General features: G+C 40.7%; 1 protein-coding gene across 1 annotated transcript in view; it reads right to left on the minus strand.

The window, feature by feature from the left end:
• Positions 1 to 577: 577 nt before the first annotated feature.
• Positions 578 to 26,065, minus strand: part of LOC143987598 (interferon-induced, double-stranded RNA-activated protein kinase-like) — a 329,449-nt gene continuing 303,961 nt past the window's right edge. The window contains exons 24-25 of the mRNA XM_077486452.1: positions 7,336 to 7,398; positions 578 to 6,678 (exon numbers count right to left, since the gene is read on the minus strand). Of these exons, the coding sequence (XP_077342578.1) occupies positions 6,568 to 6,678; positions 7,336 to 7,398 (174 nt within the window). The 3' untranslated portion in view covers positions 578 to 6,567. The remainder of the gene's footprint in view (positions 6,679 to 7,335; positions 7,399 to 26,065) is intronic.

Genomic DNA, 26,065 nt, shown 5'->3' on the forward strand with positions numbered 1-26,065 from the left:
CAAAGTCTATAGAGCCACCTACACTTTGACTGTAATAGATGCCTGTCAAGATATCCACCTCTTTGGTAAGGAAATATGATCTAAGGCTACAAATTTAGCCTTTGTGGGATTATATCCATAATATATAACAAAATACTGCCCAACGGGACCATAAATCGGCATCTTTGATGTCCCGTAAATCCGTCTTTCCAACTTCAAGGTTTTTTTTTTGTTTTTTTTTTTACCAGAATAAAAAGAATTGCTTTGATATTGCATCAAGTAAACTATTAGTGTGGAGCAGTTAAACCTTTTAGGGATGAAATATTCACTATTAGGTAATCTCAACTTTCTAGTTATAGATACATAAAATATTGACTGCACGATCCACATTTAAAAGTAAATTTAATAGAATGATTATAGGCACATCTCTGAATGTCAAAATTACTGCATACCAGAATGTATTTCAAAGATTGTGCTCTTCTAAATGTAATCTCAGGATACTCCTTAAGGAATTGCCCTGTCAGGGGATGTCATACACAGACATCCAATACAGGTGATCAGATCGTTGGGCTGCACCAAGGAATTGAGAACAAACGTATAAGTGAAAACAGTAAGTTTATTTAAGATAAAGACACATGTGCAAACAAAACAGCAAACCATAACCCAGTAATAAGTGCAAAACCCCAAAACACCTAACTAAATAATTATTTGTTCAAAAGCACAGTACACAAATAACCCAGGCAGGTACAAAAGCAAAAGGGGAACAGAAGCCAGGTATAAAGAAAAATACTGTAATGGAAGAAGGGAGCAGGTACAGGAAACAGGTCACAAGGACAGGATACAAGGAACGGAATCCAGGACAAAATCGTGAACAAAGCAGGTTCAGGCAGGAACAAGGCTAGAAGATGGAATTCTGAAGCATTTGAGCTTTGGTTCAAGCTTATATAGTCCATCAACCCCCAGCAGGTGTGCTTGAAAGCTGGTTGATAGTCCTGGCAGGGAGACACCCACTGGTGGCCACCAAATTTACACCCTTTGGTGCTGAGCATAATAGTGCCACCAGCAGGTGAAACCAGTAATGACACAGTCCTTGACATGCCCAAACAAATAGTTTTTAAAAAGGTATCAGTGTTTGGAGATAACATACCTAATTTCCTAATGTTGTTTATTATATCTCATAATTAATCTGACAGTTGGGTCATCATCCTTACTATGACATGTTTAATTTGAAAATAAGATCCTCCCTTTTCTGTATTTTACGTATTACTGTACTTTGTTTTAATCCTTTATACATCTTATCAGTCTCAAATTTGAAATCGTAATACTTTGTTGTAATCTCAGTTATTACCCATATGGTATTGACATATGAAGGAATGACCACTGGAGGCATGCAAAATGCTGTTTGCAGCCATTTCTTTTCTAAAGAAAGAGGTTCCTAGTACATTTTTGCAATAAACTTAAAGAACAAAATCCAAAAAGGAAATCCTGTCCTGACTATAATTTAGTGTTGAAAATATTTTTATTGAACATTTCAAGTAAAAACAATAAGACAGTAACCGTCATGAGGCAAATACAAGCAGGAACAGTAACAGGACTACATTTATGAATGGACGGCTAACGACTATCAACCACAGTCGGTCCCGTCGGAAAGTTTGGAAAACAGGGAAAACAGCCTGTTCCCGATCCACAAGGCCACAGTAGGGAAAAAATACTCATGGGTTAATACATGAGACAACGTGTAATTAGTATTACGAAGAAGACAGAAAGAAAGAGAGAAAAGAAAGGGAAGAGAGGAGCAAAAGAAAGAGGAACAGAGTGTTACAGGAAAAAATGAATATCAAGATGAGAGGAGAGGGAAAAGGGGGGAAGGGATACGGGTAGGGGGGGGGAAGGGTAGGAGAGAGCCCACAGCGTCCCTATGCATTCAAAATTTGTTCCATCAAGGTGTCAGAGGAAGAGAAGCGGAGCCAGATCGACCATTGAGATATAAACTTGGTGTAAGTGTCATTGTCCAGTGCCAACATCTCCTCCATTCTCATGGTGTCATTCATAATGGATACCCACCGTGACAATGGGGGGGTAGTCGTCGTCTTCCAATAAGCAGGTATCAGCTGCCTAGCAGAGGACATAAAAAAACTCCTGACTATAATTTAAACTAAAGTCAAAAGGAACAGATTAGTAGTCAGCTTAGTCACAAATAAATTTCACATTATTTAGAAGCTCTGTTCCTGTTCAAAAACAGTACACTCCCACCTTACAAATACAAGGTAGTGCACAATGGAGCACACGTGGTTCCCATCGCAATGCCCTGCACCTGGAGGTAGTTGAAGCCTGCAAGTACAGATGTATTACCTTGCAAACCAATGTCAAAAGAAAAGTCAAAGAACTTTTTTTATTTTGATGTTGCCATCTCACCCACAAATAAACTGTAGCAATAACCTAAGGCCACTTCCACACGGGGCGGATCTGTTTAGCGGAGTCCGTCAGCTCAGCAGGAGATCACTCCATTGATCCCCGCTGAGCCAGCGGATGACAGGTTCGTCTCTGCTCACTGAGCAGGGAGGGACCTGTCCGAGCCGAACTGATTCCTATGGGGAGATCGGACAGCATGCCCATTTTCATCAAATCTTATCTGATCCGATCAGCCAAGACGGATGGCAGACGTATTGTCATACATCTGTCTTCAGCGGATCAGATGGCAGGTGGGTGTCAGCGAACACATCTCCGCTGACATCTGCCTGCCCAAAGGAGTCAATGGATGGCCCGCTTGGATCCCCCTAAATAACCGACAGGCACATCCTGAGCGGGCTTGTCGCTCGGATGCTTGAGTACAATGCCTTAATGTCAATTGCTTCCTAAAGTATACCATGTCTATGTGAAAAGCCAATCTATGTTTATCAGTCTACTCGCCTTTTCTGTATACAAAACCATCCCCAATATTATGGATCGTCCAGGAGGATTATCTATGTTCTTCTTGAGTCTTAGGTAATACATAGAGCATGGATTCTACAGGCTGCTCTACTAACAAATACTCCCCCATACTTTTGGGAACAGTGTTCTTCTTAACTTCAGCCTCAGCTAATTTTTCACATTGAAAATTAAATCTAATTAATTTCTACCAGGAAATTTTCTTATACCATTGATTATTATTGAGAATTTTGTGGCACGTATTCTGGTATTGTTCTACACTCATAATCACTATATTGTCTCCCTAATCAGAAGGGCTTAATTATTACATCTTCATTCTTCAGCAATGTTTTTATTTTCCTGTTATTTGTCCATATATTCAATGGATTTACATTTCATTTTAATTTAGTTTAACTCCCTCAAAATCTTTTAAACCTCCTGTACATAGCATACTACGCTAGAATTGGAAACCTTTAAATACATCAATGGGGTGAATAAGGTTCAGGAAGGTGGTCTTTTCAATATTAAACTAAAGTCAAAAACACAGGGACATGACCTCAAACTAACTGGAAGAAAGTTCAAAACTAATCTTATAAAGTATTATTTTACTGAAAGGGTAGTTGATGATTGGAATAAACTATCAACAGAGGTAGCGAGACAGTAAGCAGTAAATGGCTTCAAGCATGATTGGGATACACACAGATCTATAGTAAGACAACAAGGCACAATAAAAACAAAATAAATAAATACAATTTAGACTTGAACTACTCAGTCTTTTCCTGCCGTCGCGTTTCTATGTTTCTATTTTAGAATTAGTATGGAGAGAGGATAAAGTACTGCTCTTTGGAAAAACCTTAAAAAAATCAGTCACAACTATTCTAACTTCTTCTGATATACAATGCCTTGCAAAAGTATTCACCTCACTTGGCATTTTTTGTGTTTAGTTGCCTCACAACCTGGAATTAACATGGCTTGTTTGAGGAATTGCATCATTTATTTTACAGAACATGCCCACAACTTTGAAGATTTTTATTTATTTATTGTGAAGCAAACAAATAGGACAAAATAACAGAAAAGGTCAATGTGCATAAGTATTCACCCCCCTAAAGTCAATACTTTGTAGAGCCACCTTTTGCGGCTATCACAGCTCCAAGTCCCTTTGGATAAATCTCTGTGAGCTTGCCACATCTTACCACTGGGATTTTTTGCCCATTCTTCCTTACAAAACTGCTCCAGCTCCTTCAACTTGGATGGTTTGCGCTTGTGAACAGAAATCTTTAAGTCTGACCACAGATTTACTATTGGATTGAGGTCTGGGCTTTGACTAGGCCATTCCAACACATTTACATGTTTCCCCTTAAACCACTCGAATGTTGCTTTAGGAGAGTGTTTGGGGTCATTTCTCAAGAATATCCCTGTATTTAGCATCATCCATCTTTCCCTCAACTCTGACCAGTTTCTCAGTCCCGACTGCTGAAAAACATCCCCCAGTATGATGCTGCCACCACCATGTTTCACTGTGGGGATGGTGTTCTTTGAGTGATGTGATGCGCCAGACATAGCGTTTTCTCTGATGGCCAAAAAAATTAATTTTAGTCTCATCAGACCAGAGCACCTTCCTCCATAAGTTTTGTGAGTCTCCCACATGCCTTTTCTCAAACTCAAAACGTGCCATTTTGTTTTTTACTGAAAGAAATGGCTTTCTTCTGGCCACTCTGCCATAAAGCCCAACTCTATGGAGCGTATGGCTTATTGTCGTCCTATGTACAGATACTCCAGTCTCTGCTGTGGAACTCTGCAGCTCATTCAGGGTATCTTAGGTCTCTGGGCTGCCTCTCTGATTAATGCCCTCCTTGCCCAGTCTGTGAGTTTTTGTGTATGGCTGTCTCTTGGCAGGTTTGCTGTTGTGCCATGTTCTTGGTTATGATAGATTTGATGGTGCTCCTAGGGATCATCTAAGATTTGGATATTTTTTTATAACCTAACCATAACTTGTACTTCTCAACAACATTGTCCTTTACTTGTTTGGAGAGTTCCTTGGTCTTCATGGCAGTGTTTGGTTAGGTTGCACACAGGTGGACATCATTTCACAAATTATGTGACTTCTGAAGGTAATTGGTTGCACCAGAGCTTTTTATGGGCTTCATAACAAAGGGGGTGAATACATATGCACATGCCAATTATAATTTTTTTAATTCTGAAAAATATTTTTATGTATATATTTTTCTAATTTTACTTCACCAACGACTATTGAGTTCTGATCCATCACATATAATTCAGATTAAAAAAAAACATTGAACTAAAGGTTGTAATGTAACAAAATAGGTAAAAAACCAAGGGGGGGGGGGGTGAATACTTTTGCAAGGCACTGTATTTCACTCTTCCCATGGCTCAATTAGGCCTCATAGAATCCTGTAATCCTGCCTCGTAAATCCAAGATAACTGTGCATTTTAATGCCATTCATTTTTATTTGCATTCATCTGGTACCCTTGCAAAGAGGTGGAGATCTTTACAAATTGAAATGTATTCACTTTAGCTTCCAGACAGAAATTTAAACCAAAATTCAACAGACTGTGCATTTCTTCTATTAATTCACAGGAAGACAAATTGATGATGCTAAATCAATCTATCAGTTCTTCTAAAATGCACAATGGGGGTTATTTAATAAAGGTAAATCTACTTTGTACTACAAGTGCAGTCGCTGTAGATCTGAGAGGAACATGCAAGGAAAATAAACTGCATTTTTGCTTGCACATGATTGGATGATAGAAATCAGCAGAGCTTCCCCTCATTTCAGATCTTCCTCTCAGATCGACAGTGACTGCATTTCCTGATTTGCCTTTAGTAAATCAACCCCATTGCTCTATCTCCCCTTTTTTTTGCAGGATTGGTGGGCCCATCTTTATATCCTTGTAATTATGGTTCCATAACACGTGTTTTTGTGTTTTGAAAAAGAAAATGGTTGCTTGGGAATTGCTCCCAGCTCAGGTGTAGGATTAATGTGACTAAGTGTGTAAAAATCCATTTCACTGTCCTGTGTGGATGCACTTTTCTCTAAAGCTATAACGGATGTGTCAATAGCTTTTACATTATTTTGGCAACAACTCTTCTTTTTATAACTGTAATTTGATGAACTTTCCTACCCCTTTAGCTCACCGTTTTTGTCTTTGATCCCTCATGCAATGCTGTTTGTGATCGTGTTATGATGAAACGGAAGATGATTATGATCAAACATCAGATACATTTTCATTCTGTGGCCCCTCTGAATGACTTATACCTGATCTCAATTTAAAGTGTTTGTTACCCCAATACTTCATATCCCTGATCTGTGCCTGCTGTACCATGTACTTGTATGAGAAAGTATCCTTTTTTTTTGTATTGCTTCCTTTTTGTGAAATCCCTGGTGATCCTGCTAGTCCCCTTGCTTTCCTATTAGAAACTGACCACACTAAACATGCCCTGATACACCCTCCCTGCACAGCAATTCCATGGGAAGCTCAGTGCTGCTGCTTCTCCTCCCCCAGCTCTTATGCAGCTGAGAACAGTGGGAATGTGATCATGTTTAGATATTTTAGAATCACCAAATTATTTAAAGTAAACTGAAATGAATGTGCCTCTAATGAGATGATTATTATCAAGTGGATAAATCTCTCAGTAGCAGAGGTTTAGTTGCCTTAGGTTTACTGTGTTCTTGAGTCAAGAATATCATTAGTTTCAAAACTATCAAGTAATTCTTCAGCTGATGGTCTTTTCTTAGGGTTTTCTGACAACATTTTCTTTATTTCATAGACCTGCAAAAACAAAAGAAATAAAGTGAAAAAGGGAAGGAGGAAGGGAAGGAGGAAGGGAAGGAGGAAGGGAAAGAGGGAAGGGAAAGAGGAAGGGAAAGAGGGAAGGGAAAGAGGAAGGGAAAGAGGGAAGGGAAAGAGGGAAGGGAAAGAGGAAGGGAAGGCGGCAGTGAGCAAAGAAGGGTGCAGTGAGAATTGGTAATGTTTGCCAAGGATAGCTCAGTGCTAGTATTTTTCTTTACAGAGCTGCCAGTAGAACTATGAGGATTCAATGAACCAGCTGTTGATACAGGAAATGGTAAGAATACAGAAGGATTTAGTTTGAGTTAATTTAGTGAAGTTTGGACATCAGTTTAGGTTAGGGTCAGCTTAAGTGTTATGAATAAGTTTAGGGTTAGGTTTTAGGGGGTTAAATTAAACTAGGGGGTGTTAAGGCTGAGATGTGATTGGAAGGGTTGCGTGTCAGAGGGTGCTGAACAATAGGGATAGTTTGTGACAGTGGTAAGTTGGGGAGCATCTAGGTCTCTATTTAATTTTGGAGCTGCGAGTTCTGTGCTGACAACTCTTAGCTCTAAGTTTTAGACACCAGAAGGAATGTAAGAACAATGAGATTGTTATACAGTGGAAACACCACATCTAAAAGCATTTATATTGATATACCTCTCTAGGATAACACTTTGAAAATTCCATAGGCAAGTCACCTTTACGAATCTTCCTCCATTGCTGCAAGTGAACAAAATAAAAACACATTTAAACACATTTAACTGCAGCAATCATTAAAAATATGATTAACCACCATGGTCCCAGCATTGTCTTAAAACTGAGCTGTGGCAGCATTCTATTACCACAGCAACAGCTGTTTTTGGTCTGATCTTTATAGTTTGTATATAAAATGCACTATTTATCTTTCAAAAAGTGTTTTGCAGTGCTAAACCTTTCATTCAGTTTCTAAATTGCTGTATTTGTAATTGCCAAAACCCAGTATTAATGAATAATAGTAGTACAAAATCACTTGTTTTAACTTTTTTTTTTTTTTTTTGTATAATCCTCCCTAAGGGGGCATGGAATGGCATGTGTCCTATGCCTACATAGTGCTGCTAATAGTTCTCTCTCATTCCCATCTCAAAAAGTTGTCAGGTATGGCTACAGCAATAGTTGTTTCTTTATCGTACATAACGGAACACAGAGCATCTGCATATACATTACAATGGGATTATGCTGCCACCTTCATGTGACTGGATACTGGCAAGAAAAGACAGGAGGTCCCCTTCTATGCATAAGCCCTCCCAGTTAGGCAAGGCTGTGCACAAAAACATAGCTAGCTTCAACAGTTCCACCTGGAATTAGGAGACTAACTCTTCCAAATCTATAGTCCTATGTTTTTTTAACGCTTAAAAGGAATGGTACCCAGACCCTGCTCTGCACATTTAGGGGTTGCCTATAACATTTCAGGTCAGCACTAGACTCTGCAGAACGGGAACCTGCACAATGATATCTTGCCTTGCGGACCAGTAGGGTGCTCTACAAGTCCAGGGCAGTGATCCCCAGCTGGGGATTTGAGTCCTTGGGTAGAACTGGCAGTTCCTTATCTCAAACATAACTTCACATGTCCAGTGGATGATGATCCCGTGTCTAAGATGCCTCAGACTAATGTCTGGAGGCATTATTTACTTACCATTTTTTATTGTTTTTTGTGTAAAAACAAAACAAAAAGGAAGGGTACAAACATGATAACCAATATATGGTCAAACATACCATAAATAAATGATAAAAAAATAAATAAATAAATAAAACACATGAGCGAAACACGTCTGAATGCAAAACAAACATAGCCCAGATTTGCGTCAATATAGCCTTTAGTAGGGGATATCCCTCCATAATGCGTCAGCATCAGTAGGATCCAAAGAACAAATAGGAACAAGCAAATTAAATCAAATTCCACAAACACAATGATATATAGATAGACAGGAAAATGTAGTGTGTTTAGATGTCAACTTTCAATCAAGGAGGATATATATAGAATTCTTAAAATTGGTCAGCACAGAAATGAGCAGATAGGAATAAATTGGTAAAAGAAAAAGGTCGGGGGAAAGAAAGTTGAGAGCAGTCGGGGTAACTCCATTCCAGTTCTCATTCATCCACTGACAAATACTGTATCCAAAGTTGCAATGTCTTATGAAGTTTTGTTTAAATTGGTTCATAATTAACCTGTTCCCATCGTCCCTATAGCTGAATAACAACTATAGCGTGGACCTACATTAACAGGGGGCAGTCAGTAGACATCCTCCCCTTTGCACGCTCCCTGCGCATGGTGTGCGCTGTGATCACCAAGTGAAGGAGACTCGGCTGATCACCGGGTTTGGCCCCTTACCACGTGATCAGCTGTCAGCCAATGACAGCTGATCATGTGATGTAAACAGAAGATCGGTAATCGTTTTATCATTTTTTTTCTCCTTATGCTGACATAACTTTGGCTCAGAAAGTCAGAACCTGCTGCTCTTTTCTCTAAGGAACCATTCCTGGAGCTCCATGACAAGGTGGTTCTACAGCCATGGCTGTCATTTTTGGTTTCTTTGTTCCACCTCAACCAGGACATTATATTGCCATTTTTCTGTTCTCAGCCTCAAATGCTGGGGGACAAGGCTCATGTCACTCTAGATGTGTTTTGTGCTATCAAGTGTTGCCTGAAGTCAATTGCTGCAATTCCTCTGTCTGATTCCCCATTTGTGCTTCTTGAAGGCCCAAGGAACACAGCTTCCAAATCTAAATCTACGGTCTAAAGGGCAAAGTTCCAACACTTTCAATAACAGTTCATTTTACCACGAGGATTGGTGCTTACTAGGTTATTCGTCAGACTTCGGTAGCTCAAGTCTATAAAGCTGCTACCTAGTCTGTTCATACTTTCATAAAGCTTTACCAAGTAGATGTTTAAAGCCGCTGAGGATGCTATCTTTGATATTCAGTAATTTTGTAACTGCAAATCCAAGACTACAGCCCCATTACACCAATTTCACATCTAGTATGACCTGACTCATTTTCATTTTAGTGCTACACTAACAATTTACAAAACTGTATTCCTATTACCTGTATAGTAATGAAACCATTTTGCCATTAAGGGGGTTTTTGGATAACTTAGTTTTGTACCTATTCAGTTTTAAGCCCTAAAGCGGAACTTCAGTCATTTTTTCATTTTATGACATCATGCACAGCTCTCTCTCACTCTTGTGAGAGTTTGGCAGGAAGGGAGGGCTGATGAGTCATTAGAGGGCCAATGAGAGCTGCAGAGCTGGAGATGGGCCTCTGTGTAAATCCAGGTAGTGAACAGGCAGCAGCGTCAGCGGCCCACAGTTAAAATGGATGCAGCCAGACTCAGTGGAGGGAGATTTCTGCAGCATATTTGGCAAGTACAGAATCACAGTATATGTAAAATAATATGCAAAGTGGTTGGAGGGAAGCTTCAGAATGGCAACAATATTTTAGTTACAAATTATGTGAGCAGACTGCAGTCCCTCTTTAACCGGTTCCCGACCAGCGCACGACGATGTACGTCGACAGAATGGCACGGGCAGGCATATTGGCATACAGGTATGTCCAATCTTCAATGCCGCCCTGCCATCAGGAGCGCGCCTGCTCCATGTGATTGGAGCAGAGATCAGTGTTCACTAAATGAAAGCCCATCCCCCCCCACAGTTAGTAACACACCCCTAGGAACACTTAACCCCTACACTGCCACCCACTGGTTAACCCCTTCACTGCCAGTGTCATTTACATAGGAATCACTGCATTTATATAGCAGTGATTACTGTATAAATGGCAATGGTCCCAAAAATGTGTCAAAAATGTCCGATGGGTCCCCCACAATGTTGCAGTCACAATAAAAATCGCTGATCGCCGCCATTACTAGTAAAAAAAATAATAAAAAATTATTAATAAAAATGCTATAAAACTATCCCTATTTTGTAAATGCTATAACTTTTGCGCAAACCAATCAATAATCGCTTATTGCGATTTTTTTTACCAAAAATATGTAGAAGAATACGCATCGGCCTAAACTGAGGGAAAAAAATGTTTTTTTATATATTTTTGGGGGATATTTATTATAACAAAAAGTAAAAAATAATGCGTTTTTTTCAAAATTGTCGCTCTATTTTTGTTTATAGTGCAAAAAATAAAAACCGCAGGGGTGATCAAATACAACCAAAAGAAAGCTCTATTTGTGGGAAAAAAAGGACGTCAATTTTGTTTGGGAGCCATGTCGCACGACCGCGCAATTGTCAGTTAAAGCGACGCAGTGCCGAATTGCAAAAAGTGGTCTGGTCTTTGACCAGCAAAATGGTCCGGTCTGTAAGTGGTTAAGTTTTAGAATATGACAGAGGTGTTTTTTCACCCGCCTCCCTACTCTTACCATCCTTTCTCTCTATCTCCTTCCCCCTTTCCTTTTGACCCCCTCTTTCATGCCCTTGTTTGTTAGACCCCATGTTCTAAAGTCTCACCAACGTTTTTCAGTGATATGTTTAATGATATGTTTCTCTTGCTTCTGATACTCTTAGGCCGCGTACACACGCGGGGACTGTTCGCCCAACTTTGTCCGCTGAACAGTGTTTCGGCGGACAGTCCGCTCGTGTGTGGGCTTTCAGCGGACAGTTTCAGCGAACAGTCCGCTGAACAAGGTTTTTCGGAAATTCCGTAAAACTGTCCGCTGAAACTCTGTTTCAGCGAACAGTCCCCTCGTGTGTAGGCTTGTTCGTCAAACTAAGTTCCGCGCATGCTCAGAAAGGATTTACACGCCGAAAGTTATAATGCAGTGTATAGGACGTTGTATTTTCCGTCCCGTCGTACGTGCCGTTCACGTCATCGCGCACGGTTTCAGCAAACTGTTCGTTCGTCGTGTGTGGGCAAGTCCGTCCATGCTAATTTTGAGCGGACTGTTTGCTGAAACTGTTTGACGGACAAAGTTGGGCGAACAGTCCCCACGTGTGTACGCGGCCTTATGCTTATGATGACTGGTACAAAATGTATATTTTGTCTGCTATTTCACTATGCCATATACTGTAAAACTGTTTGAATACAGAGGAGTTTGACCTAAAATATGGCATGGGTGTTAAAAAAAAAGCAGTAGAGCAATGCTAAATATTCATACTGGCTTTCTCTAATCCCTTGTATTGTCCCCATGGAATACCCAGTAGGCAATAAGTTAGCACATTCTGCCATCCTCTCTCTCTCTCTCTCTCTGCACAAAGAAAAACAGCTGCACCCACAGGTGATGTAAATGGGTGGATAAAGCTTTTTTAAACGTTTGCAGCAAAGTCATATTTCATGCTGTGTGTCTTTGGGAGAGAAAGGTGGCATGTGTTGGGGAACATCTCAGCGAAGTACTTTTTGTAGGGAGGTAGGTAGTACCTCTGCAAAATCGTAAAACTGGGTTGCCAAGCTTGTGAACATGACCAGGGATATTGTGCAGATTCAACCTGAAATCAGGATTTCCTCCAGCAGATAATTTGCCCCTTGCTTCATTAAATCCAAGGGCTATGTTGACAGACAGGGACAACTTAGAATAAGACAGTTATTGGATCAACAGAAGCTAGGCATTGGAGTCGGCTTGTATATAAAGTAAAATAATAAATCTGAGGGGCTGACTGATGGGAAAAATGTATTAGAAAATGTAAAAAAATCATAGGCAGGTTTCCTCTGGCCCACCTACAACCTGGAGTTTCCCAGCATTTTTGTATTAAATTAGAAATATAGTCCAGAGGATCAGCAATATCCATGAGTCAACAGCATTTGAGTTAACAGGCCTAAAGCATTAGAGCTATAAATAGATTGGTCATCACAAACCTCCTACTTATTTGTCCCAGACCATACAGTCTGATAATAAATCAGTAAAAGCAATTCGTACAGTATATCCTCATACTTGGTCCCGATAAATAAGTTGTTGACTTTAAATTGCATATGCATGTCCGAGTTTGCAAAAGCAAAGCATTATCAACAAAGCTCCTTTTATAGTTAAAATAAAAAACAAGGAGAGCTGCGCTAGACTGATTAACCTGTGAGGCAATTATCAAAATTCTCGCAATGAAAAATCAGTGCAACACAGCCAATGAGACCATAAAAAAAGGAACACGACTCCACCCAGTGTAAATGCAATTAATAATAAATGCAGAAAATATTAACAGGTGCCCTGATACTAAAGTGACTAAATGAATACAAATCACAAAGAATGTCAAAAAAGGAACCAAAGACTACATACTCTAAATGCAGATGAAAATATATAATAATATGTGACTAAATAAAAAAAAAAAAAAATTACAAAGTCTATAAGTAGATGGTAGATGATAAATAGTAGATGATGAATTTCTTCAAAGGTGATGAAAACGAAAACATTCCAAGGAAATGTGACCAAAGTAGAAGTACCTCCACCGTAGAAAACACTAATACCAGATATTATTGGCCTCTTATTACGATGGTACGATGGTGATATAGACCACGATGCGAAGAAGGCTTTTGCCCCAGCCTGAGACCTTTAAGAATGCACTGAAGTACGCTGAACTCCTCAACCTCAGCGGTAACGATCCCCACTAGAGCTGCAACTAACGATTATTTTGTCTGTCGACTAATCTAGCGATTATTTTTTCGATTAGTCATCGACTATAACGATTATTTTAATTTTATTTTTTTACTTAATCTAGTGTTCTTTTTTTTTGATTAGCTAATTAATCCTTTGGATAACTTTACAAAAAATGATAAGTAAATAAAAAAAAGGTAAGATAAAAGAATATAACTACATACATATATATATTATATATATGTATGTAGTTATATTCTTTTATCTTACCTTTTTTTATTTACTTATTTTTTGTAAAGTTAAGATAAAAGAATATAACTACATACATACATACATATATTATGCATATATGTATGTAGTTATATTCTTTTGTCTTACCTTTTTTTTATGTTCTGTTTTTTCTTTTCTGTTCAGAAGCTCATGAACTATATATTTAATTATAATTTTTTTTTTTTTTACAATGCTTTCTTTTTCTAAGGGGGGGGGGGGGGGGCAGTGTCAGTGTGTGTTTTTTTACAACTTTTTTTATTATTTATTGCAATCTTTTATCAGCCCTGTTGGGGGGCTATAGTGAGATATCAGGGGTCTTAACAGACCTCTGACATCTCCCATTTGAGACAGGGAAAGGGACTAGGGACAGATTCCCCAGTCCCTTTCTCTGTAGCCTCCGCTGCACTAAAAATGAATGGAGAGAAGACAGCGGCTTCTCTTCATTCATTAACTGAGACATCGTAATCACAGAAGGTTAAAATATTTCAGTTATGTGAATTCATCCATTCAGAAAACGAAGGAGCTGGGTTTACCGGCTTCTACCTCCGTTCTCCATCCTGAGATATCGAGGGGGACAGCAGCACGGAGGGGGAGAAGAGAGAGGGGGACGGCAGCATGGAGGGGGAGAAGAGAGGGGGACAGATGCACGGAGGGGGACACGGAGAAGAGAGAGGGGGACAGCAGCATGGAGGGGAGAAGAGAGGGGGACAGATGCGCAGAGGGGGACACAGAGAAGAAAGTGGGGGACAGCAGCATGGAGGGGGAGAAGAGAGGGGGACAGATGCACAGAGGGGGACACAGAGAATAGAGAGGGGGACAGCAGCATGGAGGGGGACAGGGAGAAGAGAAGGGGACAGATACACAGAGGAGAGGGAGACACGGAGCAGCATGGAGGGGGACAGCACTATGGAGAAGGACGGATGGGGACTGGAGGAGGATAGGGGACAGTCAGCGGTGATCGTGTGGGGGAGAGAAGCACCGCGCTGAAAGCTGCGGTGGGGGTGTATTGACCTGAAACTTGCAATGTGTGACGCGTCAACGCCTTTCACGCAGGTCAACGTATTTTTGTAGTCGACGTAATCGATTACGTCGACTCGCCGTGGCAGCTCTAATCAACACACACATCAGATCAAGCACAGCAATAAAATCCACATTAAATGATAAAGGCTCGCAATAGTGTAAAAACCTTCAACATTTATTCCATATAGCAAAAGACAAATGCACACTTACATTTGGATAGATCAATACAGCATAAAAAAAGATCGAGCCGGCCGGCCTCGAAAAAGCCTGTTGCTTCTGGGACTACACCGTGTAGCAGTGACGTCAGTGCATCGCTCCTCTTCCCTAAGCGTTTCGTCACTAACAGGGCGTCATCGCGGGGCACGGGCGGTGTCCTGATGCACTGCTTAAATACAAGTTGAATAGCCAAGCCTCGGTCTGAATCTCAAGGAAGGGGCCAAAAAGCACCATCTTGGTCAAGGGAAAACATACTAAAAAGCACATGGAAGTACCCACACTCTAAGGGCACATCATAAGCAGCTAATCACTGCCTAATTTAAAAACAAATTAAAAATATCAACTAACACTAATTTAATGTAATGGGGTTATTGGACAGCAATGCGTCACAACACGCAATCAGCGCTGCGCAGCAGAGCCGGTCAAAAAACGACTTAAATGCAAGGCGTATCAAAACTCCAATTAAAATAAAAAAAAAATTAAAAAGGCTGCCAAAATCATGACATAAATAGCATAAAAAATTGATGGCAACACCATTAGGCTTCATTGAAATAGTGATCATTTTTATAGTGATTATTTTATAGTTTTATGTACAGCGTGGTATAACATTTTAGAGTTGCTGCTTGGAATTTTTTAGCTAATAGCGCTGTTTTCTCTTTTTTACATTTTCTTTTTATAGTTAGTCTGGTTAAAAGAAAAGGCACAAGTCCATTTTGGTCAACCAATAGAAGGGGGGAAAAAAATTCAAATACAATCCTATATACAGTGCCTTGTGAAAGTATTCGGCCCCCTTGAACTTTTCAACCTTTTGCCACATTTCAGGCTTCAAACATAAAGATATAAAATTTTTATTTTTTGTGAAGAATCACCAACAAGTTGGATACAATTGTGAAGTGGAACGAAATCTATTGGATTTTTGAAAGTTTTTTAACTAATAAAAAAATGAAAAGTGGGGCGTGCAAAATAATTCGGCCCCCTTGTGTTAATACTTTGTAGAGCCACCTTTTGCTGCGATTACAGCTGCAAGTCGCTTGGGGTATGTCTCTATCAGTTTTGCACATCGAGAGACTGAAATTCTTGCCCATTCTTCCTTGCAAAACAGCTCGAGCTCAGTGAGGTTGGATGGAGAGCGTTTGTGAACAGCAGTTTCCAGCTCTTTCCACAGATTCTCGATTGGATTCAGGTCTGGACTTTGACTTGGCCATTCTAACACCTGGATACGTTTATTTGTGAACCATTCCTTTGTAGATTTTGCTGTATGTTTGGGATCATTGTCTTGTTGGAAGATAAATCTCCGTCCCAGTTTCAGGTCTTTTGCAGACTCCAACAGGTTTTCATCCAGAATGGTCCTGTATTTGGCTGCATCCATCTTCCCCTCAATTTTAACCATCTTCCCTGTCCCTGCTGAAGAAAAGCAGGCCCAAACCATGATGCTGCCACCACCATGTTTGACAGTGGGGATGGTGTGTTGAGGGGGATGAGCTGTGTTGCTTTTACGCCAAACATATCGTTTTGCATTGTGGGCAAAAAGTTCAATTTTGGTTTCATCTGACCAGAGCACCTTCTTCCACATGTTTGGTGTGTCTCCCAGGTGGCTTGTGGCAAACTTTAGACGAGACTTTTTATGGATATCTTTGAGAAATGGCTTTCTTCTTGCCACTCTTCCATAAAGGCCAGATTTGTGCAGTGTACGACTGATTGTTGTCCTATGGACAGACTCTCCCACCTCAGCTGTAGTTCTCTGCAGTTCATCCAGAGTGATCATGGGCCTCTTGGCTGCATCTCTGATCAGTCTTCTCCTTGTCTGAGCTGAAAGTTTAGAGGGACGGCCAGGTCTTGGTAGATTTGCAGTGGTCTGATACTCCTTCCATTTCAAAATGATCGCTTGCACAGTGCTCCTTGGGATGTTTAAAGCTTGGGAAATCTTTTTGTATCCAAATCCGGCTTTAAACTTCTCCACAACAGTATTACAGACCTGCCTGGTGTGTTCCTTGGTCTTCATTATGCTCTCTGCGCTTTCAACAGAACCCTGAGACTATCACAGAGCAGGTGCATTTATACAGAGACTTGATTACACACAGGTGGATTCTATTTATCACCATCAGTCATTTAGGACAACATTGGATCATTCAGAGATCCTCGCTGAACTTCTGGAGTGAGTTTGCTGCACTGAAAGTAAAGGGGCCGAATAATTTTGCACGCACCACTTTTCAGTTTTTTATTTGCTAAAAAAGTTTAAAATATCCAATAGATTTCGTTCCACTTCACAATTGTGTCCCACTTGTTGGTGATTCTTCACAAAAAATTAAAATGTTATATCCTTATGTTTGAAGCCTGAAATGTGGCAAAAGGTTGAAAAGTTCAAGGGGGCTGAATACTTTCGCAAGGCACTGTATATGCAATCCTATACCCCCTATAGGCAAGCAATATCATCCTAATCCCCCAAGAGGCAATTGGATGTTCCCTGGATTAACTTTATCTATAAATATTGGTATCCAGTTATATTATGTGTATCTGGGAAAGAATCCAGGCCTTTCTTAAAACAATCTATGGAGCTGGCCAAAATCACATCTTTGGGGACTCTATTCCACATTTTCACAGCTCTTACTGTGAAGAAGCCTTTTCGTATTTGGAGATGAAATCTCTTTACCTCCGAACGTAAAGAGTGGCCCATTGATGACCTTAAAGTGAATAACTCACCACCAAGTTCCCTACATGGGTCACTTATGTATTTATACATATTGATCATATCCCCCCTTAAGCTCCTCTTCTCAAGAGAGAATAAATTCAGTTCAGCTAATCATTCCTCAAAGCTGAGTTCCTCTATGTCTCTTATCAGTTTGGTTGTCCTTCTCTGACCTTTCTCCAGTTCCCCAATATCCATTATATGAACTGGTGCCCAAAACTGAACTGCATATTCCAGATGAGGTCTTACTAATGATTTGTACAGAAGCAAAATGATATCTCTCTCTCTGCAGCCCATGTCTCTCTTAATACAATGAAAGGATTTTGGGGGCATGGCTGAGCAGCGGATGTAGATGGATGTGTTCACTGCTCTCTTCGCCGAAGATCCTGTATTTTATCCTGTGGGTGACTAGCTAAAGCGCCCGTTTTGTCTACTTTGCACACCAAATGACTTGTACAGACCTGAGTTATCTCCATGGTGGCTTGGATCGATTTTCTCCATGGCTAAAAAGCTGAAAGAAACTTGTTCCTTTCCTGACCTGTCGAGTCAAGATGGCACTCAACCACAGTGCTCCATGAAAGATACGTACAAGGAGGCCGCACAGAAATTCATCTTGCGATCCTACCCAAAGCAACCCTCCACTTCTTCTATCTCCCCTGAGGATTTTTTGGGTACCCAGTTTGAGGTGGATGACACAGTGCCTCTGGAAGAACTGTCAGGCCTGGCTGATTGGGATACAGTGCACCGACTGATTCTTCTGCTGTGCCAACCTTATCCCCTGGGGAAGGTCTGGAGCACACCCTTTTTTAAAAAAAAATATATTTTCATTGAGTTTTAAAGACATACAAACACAAAACAGAGCCACAATGGCAACACGGTGCCCGGTCCAAAAAAAAAAAAAAAAAACAGGCATAAAATCAAATGCAATTATAATCAATCTCCGTTCACCTATCTCACATCTCTCGTAATCATTTATCAATTGTAAAGAATATTCAGTTTTACGTGTTATGGTATCAGTAAACAGAATAATAATACAGTCAAAACTCAATATAATGACATAGGAATCAGTGTCAAGGGACTCACTATCCACTTGCCCCAGATTTAATTAAATATCTTGACTCTTTTTCATAGTTCAAAGGTGAGTCTGTACAAGGGGAGGGAGTCATTAACCAGTTTCAGCCACTGGGACCGTGTAGGTGACCTTGGTCCTTTCCAGGATAGTAGAAGGGATTTTCTCGCATAGAAATATAGGATGTGAAGCAGTCTCTTGGCGTGAGAGGGGACCATCCGATCCCCAAAGTTGTCCAAACGGCAGTTCTTGGGATTCACTATGTTGGGTAGACCCAGGGCAGAGGAAATGAAAGAGTTTATGTCCACCCAGAAGTTGTGAACCATAGAAAATGACCAGAAACGGTGCATGAAGTCAGCAACCTGGCCACAGCCTCTGAAGCATTCAGCTGAGGGAGATAAGCCCATCTTATGCAGTCTAGCAGGTGTGAGGTGGAATTGGTGTAATATCTTTTTTTTTAACAAAAAGTGAACTTTATTCAAATTCAGTTTATACAGGTCGGCTTAGGGTACAGAGTCATTCAATGCTAGTTGTCAATACATATATATTAACAGAGCGCACATTTACATATAATGTTCATAGTCAAGAAATGTGCTTAGGAACCGGACATCTCATATCCATTATTTGTTCAGAATATCATAAGGAGGGAAGTGGAAGGGGAGGGGGGGTTGGTGTAATATCTTAAGTTGAATAATATGGTCTTTGGATGAAATAACAGAGGTTTTATAGGTATCACTAAACTCGGTCCAGTCTGCTTCCATAAGGCATATGTCCATTTCTCTTGAGCAGTTTGGAATCTGGGGTTAGACTCAGTCATAAGAGCAGAATAGTAGGTGGAAATTAGGTTTAGTGGGGTCCGGTCGCCTTCGTAAATTCTCCAAATGAGGTACCTGGATAGAGTTAGGGAACCAAATTGTGCACGTATGGCATGGCGGAGTTGATAGTAGTAAAATAAGTACATGGTAGACCATAGTTCACACATAATTGATAGAATGTTTGAAAACCCTGTGCAGTAAAGAGATGGCATAAATACTTAACCCCTTTGGCTGACCACCTTTGTGGGTCGGGTAAAGAGTATAGCTCTGGAAGGCTAGGATTAAACCACAAGATTATTGGGGGAAGCCAGCTATGAATCAGTGGAAACTTTGGCCACAATGGTTTTAAATAGGAATAGGGAGGTGATGTACTTGGGTGGGCTGTGACACAGCCTCTATAGATAATATTGTGGAGAGTCTCTAGGGAGGAGGCAATGGCCACCTCTGTGGTAGTGCAAAGGCTGGCAGAGACTGGATGCAACCAGTCATGAATATGGACTAGTTGTGAGGTAGTATAAGTAAAAATTAGGAAATGCCAAGCCAGCCATGTGGGTTGGGAGTCGCAAGGTTTCAAGTGCTATCCTACGGGGGTCCATTCCATAGGAATGCCAGGCATATGGTATCAATGCAATTGAAAATTGATTTATGTATCCTGCATGGAAAGTTGGCCATTATATAGAGCAATATAGGAAGGTGTATCATTTTAATAACATTAGCCCTCCCCATTAGGTCTAAATGTAGGTCCATCCATCGCCTAGTTTGTAGTTGTAGTTGGGATAATAAAGGACATAAATTGTTAGCTATATACGATGATGATGGTAATTGAACCGTAATGCCTAGATATCTAAAGAAAGAAACAATTAGTAGTCTGGAATCCAGGTGGACCATAGGAATTGGTCTATGGGGAAAAGGGTGGATTTGCCCCAGTTCACCAGAAGGCAAAGTTGCCTCCAAACGTGTCAGTTTCAACAAGAAGTGCTTTTAGGGATTCGCAAGGGTCAGCCAAGTAAACTAAAGTATCATCAGCATAAAGTGAGATACGATCCTCAACAGTACCAATAGGGAGGCCTTTAATCAAAGGAGAGCTGCGGATACGTGTGGCAAGGGGTTCCATGGCTAAAGCAAATAGGAGGGGTGACAAAGGACACCCCTGCCTGGTGCCTCTATGTATTGGAAAGTGTCTGTGATATGGGAGTTATCTCTAATGCGCACTACTGGGGCAGTATAAAGAAGGCGTATTCATCCATCATACGAGGACCAAAACCGCAGAGTTGCAAAATTTGAAATAAGTAGGGCCATGCAACACTGTCAAAAGCTTTACATGTGTCTAGCAAAGCAAGGACACGAGTAAGGGGACAGTCATAGGTACAGTGGTGTGAAAAAGTGTTTGCCCCCTTCCTCATTTCCTGTTCCTTTGCATGTTTGTCACACTTAAGTGTTTCGGAACATCAAACCAATTTAAACAATAGTCAAGGACAACACAAGTAAACACAAAATGCAATTTGTAAATGAAGGTGTTTATTATTAAAGGTGAAAAAAAATCCAAACCATCATGGCCCTGTGTGAAAAAGTGATTGCCCCCCTTGTTAAAACATACTATAACTGTGGTTGTCCACACCTGAGTTCAATTTTTCTAGCCACACCCAGGCCTGATTATTGCCACACCTGTTCACAATCAAGGCATCACTTAAATAGGAGCTGCTTGACACAGTAAGGTCCACCAGAAGATCCTTAAAAGATACACATCATGCCGAGACCCAAAGAAATTCAGGAACAATTGAGAAAGAAAGTAATTGAGATCTGTCAGTCTGGAAAGGGTTATAAAGCCATTTCCAAAGCTTTGGGAATCCAGCGAACCACAGTGAGAGCCATTATCCACAAATGGCGAAGACATGGAACAGTGGTGAACCTTCCCAGGAGTGGCCGGCCGCCCAAAATTACCCCAAGAGCGCAGCAACGACTCATCCAAGAGGTCACAAAAGACCCCACAACAACGTCCAAGGAACTGCAGGCCTCACTTGCCTCAGTTAAGGTCAGCGTTCATGCCTCCACCATCAGGAAAAGACTGGGCAAAAATGGCCTGCATGGCAGAGTTCCAAGGAGAAAACCACTGCTGAGCAAAAAGAACATCAAAGCTCGTCTCAATTTCTCCACAACACATCTTGATGATCCCCAAGACTTTTGGGACAAAATTCTGTGGACCGATGAGACAAAAGTGGAACTCTTTGGAAGGTGTGTGTCCAAGTATATCTGGCGTAGAAGGAACACTGCATTTCATAAAAAGAACATTATACCAATAGTAAAATATGGTGGTGGTAGTGTGATGGTCTGGGGCTGTTTTGCTGCTTCAGGACCTGGAAGACTTGCCGTGATAAAAGGAACTATGAATTCTGCTGTCTACCAAGAGATCCTGAAGGAGAATGTCCGACCATCTGTTCGTGTACTCAAGCTGAAACGAACTTGGGTTCTGCAGCAGGACAATGATCCTAAACACACCAGCAAGTCCACCACTGAATGGCTGAAGAAAAACAAAATGAAGACTTTGGAGTGGCCTAGCCAAAGTCCTGACCTGAATCCTATTGAGATGTTGTGGTATGACCTTAAAAAGGCCGTTCATGCTCGAAAACCCTCTAATGTAACTGAATTAGGACAATTCTGCAAAGATGAGTGGGCCAAAATTTCTCCAGGACGCAGTAAAAGCCTCATTGCACGTTATCGCAAACGCTTGGTTGCAGTTGTTGCTGCTAAGGGTGGCCCAACCAGTTATTAGGTTTAGGGGGCAATCACTTTTTCACACAGGGCCATGATGGTTTGGATTTTTTTTCACCTTTAATAATAAACACCTTCATTTACAAATTGCATTTTGTGTTTACTTGTGTTGTCCTTGACTATTGTTTAAATTGGTTTGATGTTCCGAAACACTTAAGTGTGACAAACATGCAAAGGAACAGGAAATGAGGAAGGGGGCAAACACTTTTTCACACCACTGTATATTGCAGGTTATGAAATAGTCTACGGATATTCATCCTGGTAGACTGACCAGGTATAAAGCCACATTGATCACTTTGTACTAATTTCGCAACTACTGCGTTCAGATGATAGGCCAATACTTTAGCTAGGATCTTGACATTCATGTTAAGGAGATTGGATGGTACAATTTACATTTAAGGGGGTCTTTATGAGGTTTCAATAATAAAACAATCAGTGCTTCATGCATTGTAAGTGGAAGGATTCCAGCCTCCAATGCTTTGTTAAATGTATGAAGAAGGAATGGGCATAATAACTGGTGAAATTGGGCATACCATTTGGCCCGGGAAACCATCCATGCCAGGTGTCTTGTGTGGTGGCAGTTGCGAAATACCTAAGGAAATTTCCTCCAAGGAGAGAGGTGCATCCAGCTCCTCTCTCATGCGAGCTGAAATTGAAGGGAGAGACACCTGAGCCAAGTATTCACATAATTGATCTTCCGAATACTGGACTGGTTTAATAAAGATATCTGTAAAAGGACAGGAAAGTCTGAACAATCTCGGAAGGTGCATCACCGATATGACCCCAGGGAGTCAAAATATGAGGGATGGATATAGGAGAATGGTCAGGTCTAGTTAGATATGCAAGCAGGTGGACAGCCTTGTTACTATGAAAAAAACAATTTGGCAGAGAATCTGAGGCAACTGTGGACTTTCATGGTACGGTAAGGACTTAAATAGACTTTAGTATAAAAAGTATGAATTTATTTAGAAACATTGACAAAGCTGTCAAGGAGAGAAGAAAATTTTAATTTCTATGCAAGGGATATATACAATTACAAGAGACATATGGGAATCCAGTTGGTCGTAATGTAAGTATATTTATATATAATATCTATCTATATATATATATATATATATATATATATATATATATATATTTACATTATGGCCAACTCAATGGATTCCCATATGTCTCTTGTATTTTTATATATCCCTAGAAATTAACAATCTTGTCCTGGTTCCCACACTCGCCCGGGAATTTGCCCTTAGGGGCTTACAGACGCCCTTCGAATTGTTTGATTTGGCTATGGTAAGCTTCATTTGATCATTGATCATTGTTCATAGGGTCGTATCCACTAGCGCAAAATGATATATAATTCTATCCAATAATTATAGTACTGTAGGGATTGTTGAGTGTGTTCCCCTCTATGGCAGAAATGAGGTGTGTACACATATATATCTACCTTCCCCAGTATATGTATGCTCTTTCTTTTCTGTGAATTTGCTTATTTATATGTCTATTCCTTATAGAGACAACTACACATAATCTCTTGGGAAACATATACTCCTGAAGAAGCGGTCACCCTGCGAAACATGTCGGGTTTGAATCTGCCCGATCGTCATTCTTTTTCCCCTATTGTGGAGGACTGAATGCACGCTTTCACTGTTCAGTTTCCATATAGAGATATATTTGTATGTATTGTGTACATTTTCTTCTAAGGATTTTTTAAACAAAACTTTGTCAATGTTTCTAAATAAATTTATACTTTTTATGCTAAAGTCTATGTAAGTCCTTACCGTACCATGAAAGTCCACTGTTGCCTCAGATTCTCTGCCAAATAGTTTTTTTCAAATTTATAGGATGACAGTACTTTAATGTTTTTCTAATATACAGTAGCATTTATTTTAACCTTGTTACTATGTTTTAAATGTCTTTTGTGAGACAGAGCATTTTTTTCTTGGTGAGATCCAATAGGCAGAGCTAATATTCCCTACAACTGTGCAGCCACGAATCTTGGGCATTGGGAGTTGGGCCTTGTACATAAGCAGATTAAGCTACCAGCATAGTCGATTCCAACTCCTCAGTACGCTGCTGGATTGGTTGGTTGTTGACGTTCTAAGTAGGAAGTGTCTGATTTGGAGGAAGTTGAAAAAGGGTATATCTCTATCTGGGAATTTAGATGAAAGGGATTGGAAGGAGATTATCTCCCCTTTGTCAAAGAAGGATCCCACTTTGATGGAGTTAATTACTATGCTGTCGTTAGTGTGTTGGTATTTTATGCCGGGAAGAAAGTCTGGATTACGGTCTAGAGGAGTCAGTGGATCGGGCGTGGATGCTGTATTCGTTTTTTTGCAGATGGTTGGAAAGGTTTGTAAAGTCTGGCCTAGTAGGGGCTGTGATGTGAGCTCCAGTGGGATTCTCTGTGGGCTTATCCATGGGAGGTGTTGTAGTGGGGGGGGGGGGGAGAGAAAGCCTTTTCTATGTCGACAGATGCTTTATTTTTATTATGGACATGCCAATCAATAATCCTGGCCATAAGGCAAGCCCAATGATACTTTTGTATGTTGGGGAGCCCCATTCCTCCCTTCGCTTTAGGTATTACCATTTTTTCCCAGCGTATATGTGGGTGTTTGTCTGCCCATATGAATTTCAAGCACAGGTTTTTGTAGGTAGAGAAGAAGGTGGAAGTTTAATTGGTATCGTCTGTAAGAGATATAAAACTCTAGGGAGAATATTCATTTTCAAAATTGAGGCTCTTCCAAACCATGAAAAGGTGTGTTTGTTCCAGTTATGGTAGTAAGGTAAGTACGTTCTTGTAGTATTGTATTAAGCAGGGAAAGAAAGTTTCTGGGATAAAGATCTTTTAGTTTGGCTGGTAATTGGATTTCTAGGTATGTGATGGTATGCTTTTCGCAGCCAAAAGGGAAGTTCGTTTGACACTGTGAAAGAACGGCTTTGGGCAGGGTAATGTTGAGGGCTTTGGATTTGCCGAAATTGATTTGGAAGTTGAAGAGAGATTTGAATAAGGAGAAATTGCTTAGGAGGTTGGGGATTGAGGCTATGTGAAAAACAAAAGGACATCGTCAGCATAGGCGGTCGCTTTGTAATGATTATCCTTGATCTGTATTCCTTTTATGGATGGGTTTGCTCTAAGCCTCTGGAGCATTGGTTCTAGCGCGAGGACAGAAATGATTAGGGATAGGGGGCATCCCTGTCTAGTTCTGTTTGACAGGGATAACGGGTCAGACAGGTGAGTGTTGACCTTAATCCTTGCTGTTGGAGAAGAGTACAGAGCCATGATATATTGGAGGAAACGGTCAGGGAATCCCATTTTGCTTAGAGCTTCTGACATGTAGTCCCAGGCCACCCTGTCGAAGACACTCTCCGCATCCAGGGAAAGGAATAAACTGGGTGTGTTAGATGTTGATAGCCAGTGATGTATGCTAATTCAAGGTATTGTCGTGAGCCTCTCGGCCCGGATGAAACGGGCTTATCCAATGAGATCAAAGAAGGGAGTATGCGGTTCGTCAAAATTTAGCAAAAAGCTTCACATCAACATTTATAAGCAAAATAGGCCTATAATTAGGGACCAGGGACTCATCTTTCCCTTGTTTGGGAAGCACCGTGATGTGTGCTTCAAGGATTTCTGGGTGTTTAGTGGGGGACAAGGGTAGCGCGTTAAAAGTCTTTAGGAGGTGTGGGAGTAGTGCTTCTGAAAATGTTTTGTAATAAATTGTGGATAGTCCGTCCGGACCTGGGCTTTTGCCCGGTTTCAGTTGTTTACAGGCTTCCATGGCCTCCTCTCCCGTGATCGGTTTTTCTAGATTTATAGCAGCTTTGTTGGAGATGAGTCATGGGCTGTATTGGGTCAGGAAGTCTGCAATCAGTTTCTTTCTGTCTTGGGATGGTTCCGTCATCTGGGGCGTGGGTGAGTTATAAAAATTGGCATAGAATTGTCTGAATTGATTCGCTATGCCAGTCGAAGTTTCTACCTTACCCGA

This window comes from Lithobates pipiens, unplaced genomic scaffold (genome assembly GCF_037356315.1).
Source record: "Lithobates pipiens isolate NorthernLeopardFrog02 unplaced genomic scaffold, aLitPip1_a1.2 Scaffold_18, whole genome shotgun sequence".
Lineage (NCBI taxonomy): Eukaryota > Metazoa > Chordata > Amphibia > Anura > Ranidae > Lithobates > Lithobates pipiens.